At 34.7% G+C, this 17,274-nt stretch overlaps 1 protein-coding gene across 1 annotated transcript; it reads right to left on the bottom strand.

Moving 5' to 3' along the window:
- Window positions 1–10,279: 10,279 nt before the first annotated feature.
- On the bottom strand, window positions 10,280–11,230 carry LOC127207298 (olfactory receptor 1165-like). Its single transcript, XM_051166674.1, has one exon. It carries the CDS (start codon window positions 11,228–11,230, stop codon window positions 10,280–10,282), a length of 951 nt encoding a protein of 316 aa, XP_051022631.1.
- Between the last annotated feature and the right edge of the window lie 6,044 nt (window positions 11,231–17,274).

The following is a 17,274-nucleotide window of genomic DNA, read 5'->3' as shown; positions in this document are numbered from 1 at the left end:
AGGGGACTACTGATTTTTTTTTTTTTTTAGTTGATTTTGTATCTACCCACTTTGATGAATGTATTCATCAGCTATAGAAGCTCTCTGGTAGAAATTTGGGGGTCACATATGTACACTATCATATCATCTGCAAATAGTGATATTTTTTACTTCTTCCTTTCTCCTTGATCTCCTCTAATTGTCTTACTGTACTGGCTAGAACTTCTAGTACTATGTTGAATAGACGCTAAGAGAGAGAGGAGATCTGGCCTTGTCCCTGAGTTGAGAAGAATTCATTTAACTTTCCATTTAATTTGATGTTGACTATGCACTTGCTTTATATTCCCTTTATTATGTTTAGATATGGGCTTTGAATACCTGGTCTCTCCAAGACATTTATCACGAAGGGGGGGTTGGATTTTTTTCATAGCCCTTTTCATCATCTAATAAGATGACCAATTTTTTCTGCTTTAAGTTTGTTTTTATGGTGGAATAAACTGATAAAATTTCTTATGTTAAACCATCCCTGAATCCCTGGGATGAAGTCTACTTAATCGTGGTAGATGATGTTTTTTTTATATGTTCTGGATTTGGTTTGCAAGTATTTTATTAAGTATTTTTTGCATCAATGTTCATAAAAAAGATTCATCTGAGATTTTTTGCTTGCTTGAATCTTTCTGTGGGTTAGGTATTAAGATGGCTGGAGCTTTATAGAATAAGTTTGGCAATGATCCTTCTTTTATTTTGTGGAATAGTTTGAGAAGCATTGATATTAGCTCAACCATCCAACAAGGACATCTACTCAGTTATGTTCATAGAAGCTTTGTTCATAATAGCCAGAATCTAGAAACAACCTAGATGCCCCTGACCTGAAGAATGGATACAGAAATTGTGGTGTATTTACACAATTGAATAGTACTCAGCTATGAAAAAACAATGCAATCATGAAATTCACAGGCAAATGAGTGGGACTAGTAAAGAATATCCTGAGATTACCCAAACTGAGAAAGCCATGAATGGCATATACTCAATTGTAAGTGGATATTAGCCCAACATAGATATCCCAAGAGAGGCTCTACCCAGCAGGGAGTTGGGACAGATGCTTCATTTATGACTGTGAGTGCCCTTGCATTTGGAGCATAGATGTCTAGAATTGAGAGATCATAATGGTAGAGTTTTCCTTTAATGAGTATGAAGTGCCCTTCTCCATCTACTTTGATTAATTTTAGTTGAAAATCTATTTTGTTACATATCAAAATAGCTACTTCTGCTTATTTCTTGGGTCTGTTTGCTTGGAAACCCCTTTTCCAGCCTTACACTCTTAGGTAATGTCTATTTTGGTGACTGAGGTGTGTTTCCTGTATGCAGAAGAATAGTGGATCTTGTTTTATTTTTAATTAGGGAATTGAGTCCATTGATGTTGAAAGATATTAATGACTAATGGTTGTTGATTCCTGTATTTTTTATATTGCTAGTGCTAGTGTGATTCTGTGTACTTCCTTTCTTTTGTTTTTGCTGATGTGAAACTGTTTACTTCTTGGATTTTCTTTTGTTTTTGTTTGTTTTGTTTTGTTTGGTGTGGTTTGGTTTGGCTTGGCTTTTGGAACTTCCCTCTGTGGAGCTGGATTAGAGGGAATATATTATGTAAATTTGGTTTTCTCATGGAATATCTGGTGATTGAAAATTTGCTGGATATAGTAGTCTGCGTGGACACATATGTTCTTGTGTTAGGTCCCAGCCTGCGGGGAAAAATTGAATCAGGGTTCACCTGAAAGAGGGAGTGGGGATTGAAAGTAGGATACAGAGACTCGAGAAATAACGAATCAAGTCAGGAAATTTCTGATCAAGGTTCACTTTATTGCTGACTAGCAGGAACATAGATAGGGCAAGGTCAATAGGTTGAATTCTTATCTCACAAAATCTTTGTCACAAAATCTTTGAAAAGCTTTGCTGGCATACCCTGATCCATTATCTTGATAACCTTAGGCACACCAATGTGGGAAAAGGCAGACAGACAGTGAGCAATCACATTTTTTTGTGGCTTCTCTCAATTGGAGAGAAGCAATTAAATATCCAGAATATGAGTCTATAGACATATGAACATATTTTAACTCACCAAATTCAGGTATATGAGTAACATCCATTTGCCAAAGTTGGTTAGGGACCAGTCCTCTGGGATTAACTCCCAGATGTGGTACAGAAAGAAACTGAAGACATGTGGAGCATGCCTTCACAATGGCTCAAGCTTGCTCTTTAGTAATCCTATATTGAAGTCTTAGACTTCAGCTATTAATATGATGTAAATCATGAGCATTTTGAGCCTTTTCTACATTTGTAAGGCATACCGGAGAAGTGAGCTCATTGCTCATTTCTTGTCCTGTGTTTCCAACTCTTGGCATTCCAGGCTCTAATGGGGACATACTCTGAGGGCTATTTATCAGACTGGAAGCCTTCTCTTTCTGTCTGCAATGACTTTTCTCAACATCATCATCAATCCTTGTTCTTTCTAACTCTCTAACTGTTTCTATCTCTTAGCTAAGTTAACTTCTTCCTCCGGGCCCTGAACCTGTCCCTGAAGTTTTTCAATGAGATCCTGTTGGTCTGGGGGTGCTGTAGACAGGGGACGCCAGTGATGCTCTTTGGAGCAAGCAGCTTCCCTTTCTATATCTTCCTTATCGCTATTCCTGGATTCTCTTTTATCTCTTTCCAAGACATCTTCAGCTTGTGATAATAATCTCTCATTTCGTCCCTCTCATGTCTGGGATCAAGAACATACCTGATCAAAATCCAAAGGGAAAAAAAACATGGCAGGTATCTCTTCAGATCCATCAGTAACATAGTGACCCTGCAATCTTTTACCAACTTTATCCCAAGTTAAGCTAACCACTTCTTCCTCAAGAAACCATGGACATTATTCACTGACAAAATCTAAAAATTCATCCAACTGTCCTTTATTTACCCTTATTTATTACGTTTGAAACTTCTTTTCCAATGTCTCTCTAAATAAATCTTTACTACTACTCTGACCCTTATTTGCGTTGCTTACCTTGCCGTTTCTCTGTGAAGCTGATGGCTTCAGAGCAAAAGTCCTCTTGTCTTTCACTCTTCTTTCCTCGCAATGTCCCTTACTTAGCCCCTCATTTTCAGTCCCCTGCTCAGGCACCAAATGTTGGGTCCCAGCCGGCGGGGAAAAATTGAATCAGGGTTCACCTGAAAGAGGGAGTGGGGATTGAAAGTAGGATACAGAGACGCGAGAAATAACGAATCAAGTCAGGAAATTTCTGATCAAGATTCACTTTATTGCTGACTAGCAGGAACATATATAGGGCAAGGTAGATAGGTTCAATTCTTATCTCACTCACCCTAGCCCCCGGGCAAGAATGCAATAGCCTAAATCGCTCCCTGTAGAACTTCCTAGTTCTCTGAGTAGTTCCTTGTAAGAACTTCCTAGTCCTCTGAGTGGTTCCAAGTTGAGACTTCTCTACTTCTTTCAAAGGTAAATAGTCCAAGGATAGCCTAGAACACAAGACCTCGTGGTGAGGTAAAGGTCAGCACCTCAAAGGTCACAGCATAGAGCCTAAGCACAGGATTTCTGACATGGCAGAATTTGGCACGGGTCCCCACATTTTTGTAGGGTCTGCATAATATCTGCCCAAGCCCTTCTGGCTGCTAAAGTTGTTTAAAAGTCTGGTAAAGTTCTATTGGGTTTGCCTTTGTATGTTACTTGGCCCATATCCATTGTGGTTTTTAATATTCTTTTTTGGTTCTTTACAGTTAGTGTTTTGATAATTATCTGGTGAGAGGGAATTTTCTCTTCTAGTCCAATCTATTTGGTGTTCAGTAGGGTTCTCTTACCTTTATAGGCGTGTCTTTATTTAGGTTAGGGGAATTTTATTCTATGATTTCATTGAAGATTCTTTCTGAATCCTTTGAGCTTGGACTTTTCTCCTTATTCTATTCCTATCATTCTTAAGTTTGGTCTTTTCATGGTGTTCCAAAGTTCCTGGATATTCTGTGCTAGAAACATTTTACATTTAGCATTTTTTGACCATTGGGTTAATTTCTTCTATTGTATCTTCTATCCCTGTTATTTTCTCTTCAATCTCTTGTAGTCTGTTGCTGATGCTTGAGCCACTAGTTACTGTTCTCTCTCCTGGGTTTTCCATCTCCAGGATGGCCTCACTTTGTGTTTTCTTTATTGTTTCTATTTCAACTTTCCTGTCTTGAAGAGATTTATTAAATTTCTTTTCCCATTTGCTAGTATTTTCCTGTATTTTTAAAGGGATTTATTCATTTCCTTCACCTGTTTAATTGTACTTTCTGGATTTCTTTGAATGATTTACTTATTTCCTGTTCACAGGCCTCTGTAGTCTTCATAAGATTAGATTTAAGGTTGTTTTCCTGCACTTCAGGTGTGCTACTGTATTGAGAGTTTGTTGCAGTAGGATAGCTGGGTTTTGGTGGTGTCATATTGCCTTGGGTTGTGTTGGGTGCATTATTATGCTGCCTTTTAGCCATGTCATTTTCCCTAGTATTGGTATACTTGAATATCCTTGGTAATCCCCGGTAGTCCTTGATAGATGCTGCCTCTGTGATTGCAAGTAGAGTTGGGCCTGGGAACTGGCTCACTGCACTGCTGGTGGTCCCTGTTTGCTGCTGCCGCAAGTAGTCCCTGATGGATGCCAACTCTGGAACCACTGGGCCGGGAAATCTCACACAGAGGTAACAGGGCAGACTTTACCACTGGCATGTGGAGGTCATGAGGCAAACCTTAGCACTGCTGGTAGTCCCCAATGACTACTTCCTCTGGAACTTTTTACATCATCTCCTAGGCCTGTTTTCTTTTGCCTGATGTTTCTTGCTTCTCTCCTCATGGTCCATTCTATTTCCTTCCTCATTCTCCAATATGAACATTTGTAAGAGCCATTCTTTGAAACTAGAATTAGTACATTTAAAACATTCATTATCCAATAAATTTGCAATGAATAGAATTTAAAGCAAAGAGAATGTCTTATATACCCATATGGTATTGTCCAATAAAAAGCCTAATCAATAAAATAATATATAAAAAAGAATAAAAACATTCAGGATGTATATTTAGCAATGATATATAGAATAATTATGACATTATAACAAAGTAATAATTCCCAGAAATCTTTACTTTTTGTCCAAGTTACTATACACTTAACTCATACACACATGTACACATGCAACCAAATTTATAAGTATGTATAAAACAAAGAAACAGGATATGTTTTTAGTTTAAAAACTATGGCGTTTAATTTAAAGTAATAATAATAATGAAAAATAATGTGTGAAAATTATTTAAAGTATGAATTTAATTATCCTAATTTTTTCATACTACAGTATATACAATTTTTGATACATGACAACTTCTTCAATAAACACATGGAAGTTTTGGTGTTAATTTTAAATAACATTAAAATCCATATTACAGTATAGAAAGAGTATTGTGTATACAGAGAGTTATGAAACTAGGCTAGACTATCATAAATATTACTGTTTTACTGACAGTTAAAAGTTAAACAATAATTCTCTGTTTTCACAATGTTTATACTCATTCCATTTTACCCATATTGCAAAGCCTCCTAACCTATGGCATAGGCTTTGTTCATTTCTCCTTCAACAGCCTTTACCAACTCAGTGAGTTCAAAGGCAGATGACCCTGTGGCTATTGTCATCTCCTCCACTGTCCAATTAACTAATCTCAACTAACTCAACAACTCCAAGGTATGAGGTGATCTTGATATATCTGAAGAGACAAGATGCTGTGCCACATTTCTATACCATGTGTATCGGTTACTTGTCTTGTGGTTTCCAAAGATTCCTCACAAAAGCAAGTTGAGGAAGACTGTTTTGGCTCATAGTTCCAAGGTTCAGTCTCTCATGGCAGAAGTTGACTGAGTAAATGCTGGTGCTTAGGTCACTTTCTCTTTCTCATAAAGTGTACTACAAAACCCCAGGAAATGCTGCTGCCATTCCCAAATAATCCAAGGAGAATAATCCCTCATAGAACACGTTAAGAAGCTAACTTAATAAAGATAATGGGTCTTCACATTAGTTAAAACAAATCAATGTAACAATACTGAGCACTACTCCAAGATCACTGACTTGTGGCTTTAACAATCATCACACTCGTTTATTTGGGGCTAAGCCACAGGACTTTAGCTAATTCATAACCTGCAAACAAATACAACCCATATTCTTCAAGAATAATTTTGATATTTCAAAATATTTACTATTATTGTTTTAAACAGCCAAAGGTCCTTTAAAGAAGGCCACCCAGGCATTTCAGAGGTTAAGAGATGAACTTATGCAACTCTGAATCCCAAAATTTGATAGACACTCATCACTACTTTAGTCAATTCTTGACATAATAATTTGCTCTGGAATGCCTTTTTGTTTTGTGTTTGTTCCTTTTTAGGATATAAATTCACCAAATAAAAATTAATATTTCCCCATTTATATATTTATTAATTTATTATGTATTTAATCACTTTACATCCCAATCCCTGCGCCTTCCCTCTTCTCCACTCAGTGCAACCCCCACCCCCCGACTCCCTTCCCGCTATCCCTTATGCCATCCTCCTTCTCCACCCTCTCCTTCCTCTTAGAGAAGGGCCCCAATTGGTACCAATCCACTCTGGTATCTCAAGTCATTTCAGGACTAAGCACATCATCTCCCTCCTGGGAGTGACAAGACAGCCCAGGTAGGGGAAAGTGACACACCATTAGGTAGCAGATTCAGAGACAGGCTCTATTCTTATTGTTTGGGCACCTACATGATGACCAAGCTTCACGTTTGCTACATATGTGTAGGTGGTCTAGGTTCTGTCCATGCAAGCTCTTTGGTTGGTGATACAAATCTGGTGGCTGAATAACATCTTTGCATTGTGCTAGAATCAATATGTTTGTTGATATATTGTCATTGTAAGAGTGAAATTGAGTAAAATATGATTTAAATATAAAATAGTACCAATTAGGTTTTCAATTAATAGTACATGAGCAATAAGTGTTTGGGCACTAGTGGCAAAAGCTAGAGGATAGTCTTGAATTTGTAAAACATGCACAATAGACATATATTTCATAACAAATATAATTTGGCAACAACAAAGTCTGGACACTACAAGGAATATCTATTCCTTGATATTTAAGTTATAAGTTGAGCTAAAAAATATATGGAATTTTATTTTTTAATTGAAAAAATTGTGTTCAGACAATATTCTTTCCACCCCTTTTTACTCCTCCAATTGTAAACAAATGGTTCCCACCTCCCCACCTACTGAACTCAACACCCTTCCATTCTCAATCTTTCTCTCCTTAAAAAAGAAACAAAGCAACAAATGATTGAGTCACCTCGCCATCTCAGGATATATTTACTACGTACTTGTCTCCAGTATTTGTCAATGCCAATGTTCCCAAATCGGGAGTAAATGCCTTTAAAAAATATTTGTTTCATAACTAAAAATGTTTAGCATGAAAATTTTATATATAAATCTGATTTTCTACTCTAAATTCGATTATTCAGACAATCTCAAGAAGTCCAAACTCCTCCAGATTTTTAAGAAACCTCAAAGTGAAAAATCTATACCAAGCATAAGAAAGGCTGGAGCCTGTTACAGGTCAATAAAGACAAATTATACAAAAAATAAATTGAAGGTGAATCAGGTAATGATGGGGTAAAATATGATACAGAAAAAACAGAGGCATTTCTAAGTATCACATTTGAATAAATGTGTTACTACATTTCATCAGAATTCAATTTTCAAATATTTGTAATTTTAAAACTCTTAATAAAAATACTGTGACAATATTATGTATGTTTCATTTGTGACTTAAAGAGTAATCTACTAAATTTTTGGTTGTTGTTTAATTTTTGTTTTTGTTTTGTGTTGTATTGTTTTGCTTTATTCTTTGAACCAGGACTTTTCTGTGTAGCCCTGGATGTCCTGGAACTCTAACTCACAGAGACCCTCCTGTGTGTCTGTGAGGTGCTGGGATTAAAGGCGTGTGCTACCACCACCCACATCCTGAACTATCAGTAAATGCTTGTCTCAAAAAGAAATAAAATAGGTAGCTGTACACCTTGAGCATAATATATATGATTTAACTTCTTTCTCTAGGTTCATAAAAATTTCTCCTGTAATTGGATAAATCAAATGATAATTTTTTATTATATCTCACTGCTTTCTATGACACAGAATTTCATATTTAATCTCTTGAACTAATACTAGAATTTGCAACAGATATGTTCTAATTTTATTTCTATGTTTCTGATAGTATTATTGTTTTACACTTTTCCTTTTTTCTAAAATTCATTGCTTATCTTACACTATGAGTTGATCATAATTTTCACATGTTTTTATTGTGAAATTAATTTTGACCATATTTTCAGAATTTCTGTTTGTCTATTTACAGAATTTATATTTAATTTTGACTTATCCTTTATATTTTAAAATTGTCTTGTGTTTACTTTTTCATGGGTGAAAATTTTAATTATTAATTATTACATGCATAATTAATCACTATATATTATTAATGTCTATAAAATTCATTCTACTGATGATATATTTAAGGTGTAATGGTATATGTATATGGAAGACCTAAATACACTGAATGGCTCTGATAGTAGAATCACAGGCAAAAGCAACAACAACAAAAACCGGAATGTTAATATAGTAATAAGTAGAAACAAGCTAAGTTTGCCTGAAAAAAAAAAACTTTTCTCTAAAACTGTATTTTGTTTTCATTGTTACTCTCTCCCCAAGATGTGGTACCCAACAATAGCATCCTGTGTTTGGGACATATTCCAGAGTACTTACAGTCATTTGCAAAAGTAAGATACTTATAACACATAGAGCAGATTTCATTACCTTAAATCTTACAGTGTTAAATGTTAATTGTATTTTAGAATTAAATAGAAAATGTTTTACATTAACTGTCATCTGTTGGTTATTGCTAAGAATGAGAGGAATGCCCTCAGTAATCAATAATTGGCTGTTAATATACTGGTAATCAGTCAGGTAGTGCTGACACACAACTTTAATCCCAGCACTTGCAAGGCAGAGGAGGCTGCATCGCTAAGAGTTCAAAGCCAACCTGTTCAACAAAGTGGGTTCCAGGACAGCCAAGGCTACATAGAGATACCTTATCTTGAAAATAAATAAAATAAGAAAATAAAAAAGATACTGGTAATATCCCACTGTTGTCCTCCTCAGGAATTAAATATGTATGTTCTTAAAGGTCTCTTACCTTAATGATAATAAAGAACAAGATACACAATATTTTTTGTGAAATATGTCTTTCAAAAATACACTTGAAATCTGTTACAACTGTCTCAGCTATTTAGAAAGTTCAACATACTTATAAATTTTCAGAAATGATAATAGATATGTATCAATAAGGCTGAGAAATAGATTAATGTTAAATCTTGCGACTATGGTCACAATGGCAGCTCTAAAAGAAAGGTAATGAAGATGAGCTCTTCTTGAGTGATGTAATTTCTATCACTGAAAGAAAAAGGTTTAAAAAAGAGAAGGAAAGAAATAATGTGCTTCTTGTTGGTCAATCAATGAAGTAGATTCATATATGATTTATTGCTGAGTAAGAGACTCAGAGAGAGAATGCACAATCTAAGATGCAATTTACTAATATTGTCTTGTGTTGCTGATCAATTGATTTAAATGCTACTACAATAAAATAAAACAATTAATAAAAATCACTTTTGTCCCAACATTTATCAGGTTGAAACACACTATATTGTTGTCTAGAATTCATGAGACATATAGGCTATAGTTTGGGTTTAGCATCTGCCTTTCAATTTTGAGATTTCTTCATAATATAAACATGATTTCTTTACAAGATGAAATACAGTATTAAGTCAAAAGAAAAGGTTACACAACACAGCACTGAGACAAATTGTCGGTTATGAAAACTAAAGTGTGGATTTATTATGCATAAGTATCATCTGTACATAAAGAATTCTTGTAAAGCTAATTGCATATTAAAAATAATGTTGGTAATGTATTATACATATGCTGTTCTTCATCCTAACATCCATAGTAGAGAAAATTTTAAACATTTCCTTTTCTGAAATTGATTACATGTATTTGGTCAAATTGCACTATATTTAGGAAAATGTATGTTTGTCTGTACTCAGAGAATGATACCACAGTGTCTCTCTCCTTCCAGTCTTTTTGTCTCCCTATGTCTCTGTCTCTTCTGTCTTCCTGTAAATGTCTCTCTCTGTCTCTCCATGATACACACACACACCACATAATTATGTCAAGTGAGAGTGCAGTTTGGAGCTGATAAGTCTCCTAACTGTCTCCTTCACATCTTTATTCCGAAGGCTGTAGATAAGGGGGTTCAGCATGGGAATCATGACTGTATAAAGAGCAGTGGCCACTTTGACAAAAATCCGTGAGCTGTTTGAGTTGGGAACACAATATAGGAGAAGAATGATCCCATGGAAGATTGTGATGGCAGTCAGGTGGGAAGTACAGGTGGAGAAGGCTTTGCATAGTCCTCCTTTGGACGGCATCTTAATGATTGTGACAACTATGAACACATATGAGGCTAAAGTGATCAGGACACTAGAAGACTCACTAAATATAGAAATGACTAAGCATGTCATTTGGCTAAAGGAGGAGTCAGAGCAGGATACAGAGATGACAGCAGAGTACTCACAGCCAAAGTGATTGATGATGCCATATTCACAATAGGATAGCTGCAAAAGGGTATATATGAGTATCACAGCACACAGTCCACCCAACATGTAAGTCCCAGCTACTAGTAGAGCACAGAACTTATGAGGCATCACAACAGTATAAAGCAGAGGATTATACACAGCCACAAACCTGTCATAGGCCATCACTGCTAACATGAACATTTCTGTAATCACAAACGTACAAATAAAGAAGAATTGTGTCATGCATCCTTTGAAAGAAATGGTTCTGTCTTCCATAACCAAGATCTGCAACAGTTTGGGTGTAAATACACTAGAATAGCATATATCCAAAAATGAAAGATGGCTGAGGAAAAAGTACATGGGTGTGTGAAGTTTGGGATTGATCCTTATAACCACAAGTATGCCCAGGTTACCCATCAGTGTCACTGAATAAATGGTCAAGAAGAGGAGGAAGAGGGGTATTTGGAGCTGTGGATACTCTGAGAAGCCCACCAAGATGAATGTGGTCACAGAACTCTGGTTCATCACTTCATATGTCATTGCCTTTCAGATTATAAAACAGTAAAAGGAATAAAAATTAAATTGAACATAGCTTGAGAGAGTGGAGCAGCAGAAATTCAGGTGAGGCTCATTATAAAACATGATGTCAGAAATCAAATTCCATTCATGTTCTGCCTCACTTTAGGTTCTTATGTGGTCAGTCAGTGATTAGTGATTTGGGGCAATGTCCTTTGCTTTCCACTATTGTATTTTCCTCATCTGGAATTAAAATGATACTCATCAGTATCATTCAATGAGAACAATCATTTAATGTTTATATGCATATGTAAATTATATATACATTGATTTGCTGTTAGAGTACTTCATAACAAATTATCATTATATGACACGAGAGACATATAAATACCCAGCATATGGCTACAAATGACAAATGTATGACACTAAGTGGAAAGATATTGGAATAGTCTTAAATTTTTCACATTTGTTACTTGTTTTCATTACTCATTCATTCTATTCATAGCACATTATATTATAGAAACAAAAATAAAAACTTTAGTATAAAAAGTGTAAGCATATATTTTTAATAAAAATGCATCATATTTAATTAGAAACAATTGAAAATGTTTTAGTCATATGGCCCACTTAAGAGCATGCCGTGAGAGAAAATGAGTCATTTGCAAGGTTAAATAATGTGACTGTTCTATGTATGTATCCCCAAAATTATTAGAAAATTATTACAATTTCTTATGTTGGGTATGGAAAAAACTGAAACAACTTTTGGTCTTGTCAGCAACAATAAGTAATTTCATTAATGCCAGTTACTACTGTTTCAAAGAGTAGACCATCCTTTATTCCATTATACTGCCAATGACACTGGAGTCTTACTGGACTTCTGTGAACTTGATTCAGTGAGTCACAAGTATTGATGAGAAATGTCTTATCTATGAACTTAGATTACTCCCACTGTCCTACAATTACAAAATTTGAAAAGCGTCCAATAATATTCAGCTACCACTACAGATAATTTTGATAAAACGATTATACCTATATATGGTCTACAATAGTCAATGCAGAAAGATGATCCAGAATACTTACAACACATGCTACTTAAATGACCTAAGTACAGTTTTATTTTTATCTCAAAACAAGACCTACAAGATTTAAAGTCAAAGGATTCCTCACAATTTCACGATCCCTGTATTCCCTCATCATTAGCAAAAGTTCCACTATTTTTCTCTATAGTTGCACTCCTTATACCTAAATGCCTCTTTATTTAATGTTGTGACTACATAATCCCCAAAATTGACTAAATATTTCATTTTAAATTTGCATTTATACCATGGAATATTCAATTTCTTGTTGTTATTATTAATTTTTATTTATAATGTTTGTATTCTAAAAGTCTTATGTTTCATTTTGAAAATCACAGAATAATTAGAATTTCCATATATTTTCATGCATTTCAAGACACAATGCCTAATCTTCCTTTTAACTAAAGGGATAGCTTTGCACTTGTTCTTCTGCATTTGATATCTCCTTCACGTCTTCATTCTCCTTTCTTTTTATTTTTGTGAACTTATTTTCTTACACTTGATAATCTACGTCTCGAAATATATAAATATCATTCTTCAAGTACCATCAGCTCTGCATATATTGAGTTAGGATAGGTGCAAGACAAGTGTGTAGACACCTGTATTCCTGCACTCAGGATTATGATGTAGGGAATTCTTGCATTTAAGGCATCATGTGCAAATAGTGAGGATATCTCAATACAATAATAAAAGATAAAAGCATAATTAACTTCACTTTTTCGTTCAATTAAATACATTTCCATTTTGCTTACATACTGCATTTTCATTTTCTATTTCTTTATTGAAAGTATGTTGCCTCATTACATTTCTAAGGAATTATTTAAATAGCTTAAGTTTGATGACAGAATTATAAAAAGTACCCAAGGCCTGAAAATAGCACAAATTGTAAGTCTTATGGAATTGGTTTTATAATAATAAATAATTAGAAAAGCTTTAGCTGTCCATGCTCTAGGTAAATATTTCGTAGCATTTTCTAGAAACAAGAACAGTAAAAAGTATAAGAAAAATAAGAAAAGTATAATCAAGGCTTCTAAAATAGTCATTGCTGAAATAATACTACAATGGTAAATTTTTGTACCTAACTGGGATGTTCTTTGAAGTTGATTACAGCAGATAACAAAGAACCCTGCCAGATGACTACAGGGAATAAACCATGTTAGCCATTATAGCATTTAAAAATGAAACAAAGAGGGGCTGGAGAGATGGCTCAGTGGTTGGGAGCACTGACTGTTCTTCCAGAGGTCCCAGGTTCAATTCCCAGCACCCACATGGCAGCTCACAAGTGTCTGTAACTCCAAAATCTGACACCCACAGACATACAATGCAAATTAAATAAAAATGAATAAATTAAAAATGAAACAACAAAGGCCTGTAAAGCTATATTTTGTCTCATTTTAGATCTAGGAATAAAATTCACATTGGAATTTATATTGTTGCTTTCTTCAATTCCACTATTATGTCAACAGTTTCCATTGCCTTTCAGTCACTGTTTAGTACTTAGTGATTATCCTGCTTACTGACACAGCTGTTGCACAGTACTCCACAATCAACAACCTACAAATCAAATCACGGACACAGTGTGTCTTCGGTTATTCTCAGCCATTACCAACTACATATCATTTTGATTAAGTAAGGGTCCTTTGTTCTTTTCTTATGGACTAGTATGCATTTTATTTAATTATAAATATAATAATTTGCTCAATTTTAAACAAGTTTTTAAAATACACAAATTTATAATACTTTGCAAGACTCCAATGAATAACGGAAAAAGCACATAAACAAATTACTTTGTTTATTTGCATTAGTATTTTACTTGCTTAAAACAAAAACAAAAACAAGGTTTCACTATGTAGAAGTAAATTGATTTCAATTTACTATGTAGACCAGGCTAGCTTTAAACTTGTAGAGATTCACATCTGCCTCTGATTTCCAAGTGCTTGGATAAAAGGTCTGCATAAATAATATAAAAAGAGGCCATGATTTTGAAAAATATGAAGGACTTTAAAAGAGTGTTTGGAGAAAAGAAAGTGAAAAATAACATGAAATAAATGTAAAAATTGAAATATATTTTAAAAGGCAACCACAGTGGTTCTTAATGGTAATTTAGTTTCATATTGTCTATGAAAAATAATTTTAATGGCTTATATTATGTTTCTGACAACCTTTTAGACATTGCTTTGTCTGCATCAATTCCAGTATTTTAACTACAGTTCCATTTTTCTTTTGTAATATTCTATTAATTTATTCTTATTACTTCTCAATTGTTAGAGTTCCATTTTTATTTACAACTATTTTACTTCATCTTATATAACCTGCCTTACATATTGTGCTATTTTAAGTGGACATGTTTTGTGTGTTTTATTATGTGCATCTGAACTCATCAAAGACAGGAGGATAATCTTCCAGGTAGCTATAGGTTTAAAACTTCTAAAGATTGACATAAGCAGCAAGGAAACAGTTTTAAATTCTGTATAGTGGTGAAAGAAACAAAAAACTTCAAGTTTAGCACACAAATATCTATCATTAAATGAAACAAGATTGTATCCATCTTTCTCAGCTCATGTAGGTTTAACATTCCCAAAGGTATGTATGGATTGTTTGTATATCTTTTAAGATTGAAAACATACACATCTTTAAAGCAACTCACCAAAATAAAGTCTTCCTGGTATCCATTTTTGATAATGTTTTTGATATAATTAATAAACCACATGTACAGTATACCTCAAAAATTAAAATTCTTAATAATTCTCCCAAATTACAATTGCAATTAATCAGTAAAATACAACTCAATACACTACACAAATACTACTATTTTAGTAGTTGGAAACAATTTGTAAAGAACAAAGAGGAGTTATGAATAAGAAAGAAACCTGAATATTTATTTCATTATATTGTTGATTGTTTAATTGTAACTGCTTGACACTAGGGACGTGGACCCTGAGGTACCCTGATAGCTTGTTGTCAGGAAACATGTAGAAGTAATTAAGTGAACTCTCTCCTCTGTTACTAACAACATAATTTCCTTTCAATAATCATTATTAGGCTATCTCATGACTTAATAAATGCTAACCCTGAATAGATGATATATCTGAAAAAACAAGTCAATAACAATAAATATATGTTAACATTTATTCTAATATATCAACATAATTAAATTTATATGATTTTACATTGCATGAAAGCTTGTACCTAATTTAGGAGTAGACATGATTTTCTTACTTTTATTTTCTATTAATTCATTCATATTACATCTCAATAATTATCCCATCCCTTGTATCCTCCAATTCCTAGCTCCCTCATGCTTTCCTCCTACTACCCTTGCCTGTGACTGTGACTAAGGGCGACCTCCTCCCCCTGTATATGCTCATACGGTATCTAGTCTCTTCTTGGTAGCCTGCTATTAGGAGTAGACAAGATTCATATAAAAACATGGATCTTTATTTTACCAAAGACATATAGGTGAAAATTTTTATACCAAATATTTATTCAACTATAGCTTTGCTGGTTTAGAAAGCATTGACTATTACAATCATTCTGCAAATCCATTTATGCTTATCAGAACAAAAATTAAGACACAATAGCTACTTTTTAAATGCACATATTATTATGCTTACATGGAGACCTGATGCTTAAAAGTCAAGAGACAGACTACAGTCAAGAAAACAGATATGCTAACACCAAAGGCTTGTATACTCTCACCATTGCTCCAAATCCAATCCACCAGTCTCAACACTAACAGTGCAACAAATTACCTATAACCACCTCCTCCCACCTCACCAGTGGTGGATCCCACAGATCTTCCTCACCAAACCTCTCCCCAGCCACTTGTGGCTGTGTCCCTATGTCAAATTCTATCAGGCATTCCCATTTAACACACAGGACTTTCCAGCCAGAGAAGCAGGTAGGTTAACTGCAGGTTTTTACCACTCCCTCTGTTTGCCCATTAATCCCTTAGTCTCATCCCAAGCTCTGCAGCAAAACATCTGCTGCAACCTCCCTTCCCTATTGCAACCATGTCCAGTGGATGACACAGATTTTCTCTTAACCTCCTTTCTCCTCCTTTTTGCTTTGTACTAGCCTTCAATAGCATCAAGCACTCCCTGGGAACTCACAAGCCATTCTGACCATGGGGGTAAATAGGCTAACTGCAGATCTTTACCTCTCCCTCCATTTCTCCAAGCCCAATCCCTATTCTCATCCCCACATAAGTGGTAGACCTTCTGCCATGACCTTCCTCAATCTTTGCCCCCATATTTAGAGGGATAAAAAAGAAGTTTCTAGTGTGACACCCTGAAGTATTCTTGTGAAGCCCTTTCACCATGCCTTTAAGTCCTTAAGGGCATCATCATGCTTAAGTCTCAGGTTAAAAGACCCAGGAAAACATTTTACCTGGAATTATCAGTGCCCACACCTATTAGCACATAGAATGACAATTTTCCCAATACAATATGCTCAGATATCAGCATAAAACAATAACAATAATGATCAGGACAACGTGTCTCCACTAGACATAGATCGGTTTCCCCAGAAACTGTATCATAGCAGTCACTGAATATCACAACATGCTTGAAGGACAAATAAAAGACCTTAAAACAACCTTTATGCATATGGTAGAGATTCATAAGGAGAAAACAAATAAATCCTTTAAATAAATAAATGAAAACAAAATTAAACTGTGGGAAGAAATGAATAAAGCTACTTAATATCTGAAAGTGGAAATAAAGTCAATCAATAAGACCCAAACTGAGGGAAATCAGCACATAAAAATGTTAGGAACTCAAACTGGAACCAAAGAATCTAGCTATACCAATAGAATGTAAGAGATGGAAGACATAATCTCAGCCACTGAAGACCTGATAGAAGAAATGGATACCTCAGTTAAAGAAAATAACAACTCTAAAAATACCAGTAGTGCAAAAGATCCAGGAAATTGAGGACACCATGATCAGACTGAATCTAAGAATAGTAAGAACAGAGGAAGGAGAAGAGACA

Source organism: Acomys russatus, chromosome 24 (genome assembly GCF_903995435.1).
Source record: "Acomys russatus chromosome 24, mAcoRus1.1, whole genome shotgun sequence".
Taxonomy (NCBI): Eukaryota; Metazoa; Chordata; class Mammalia; order Rodentia; family Muridae; genus Acomys; species Acomys russatus.
Note: the sequence above shows the minus strand (reverse complement) of the source record. Positions and strands in the feature narration are given on the sequence as shown.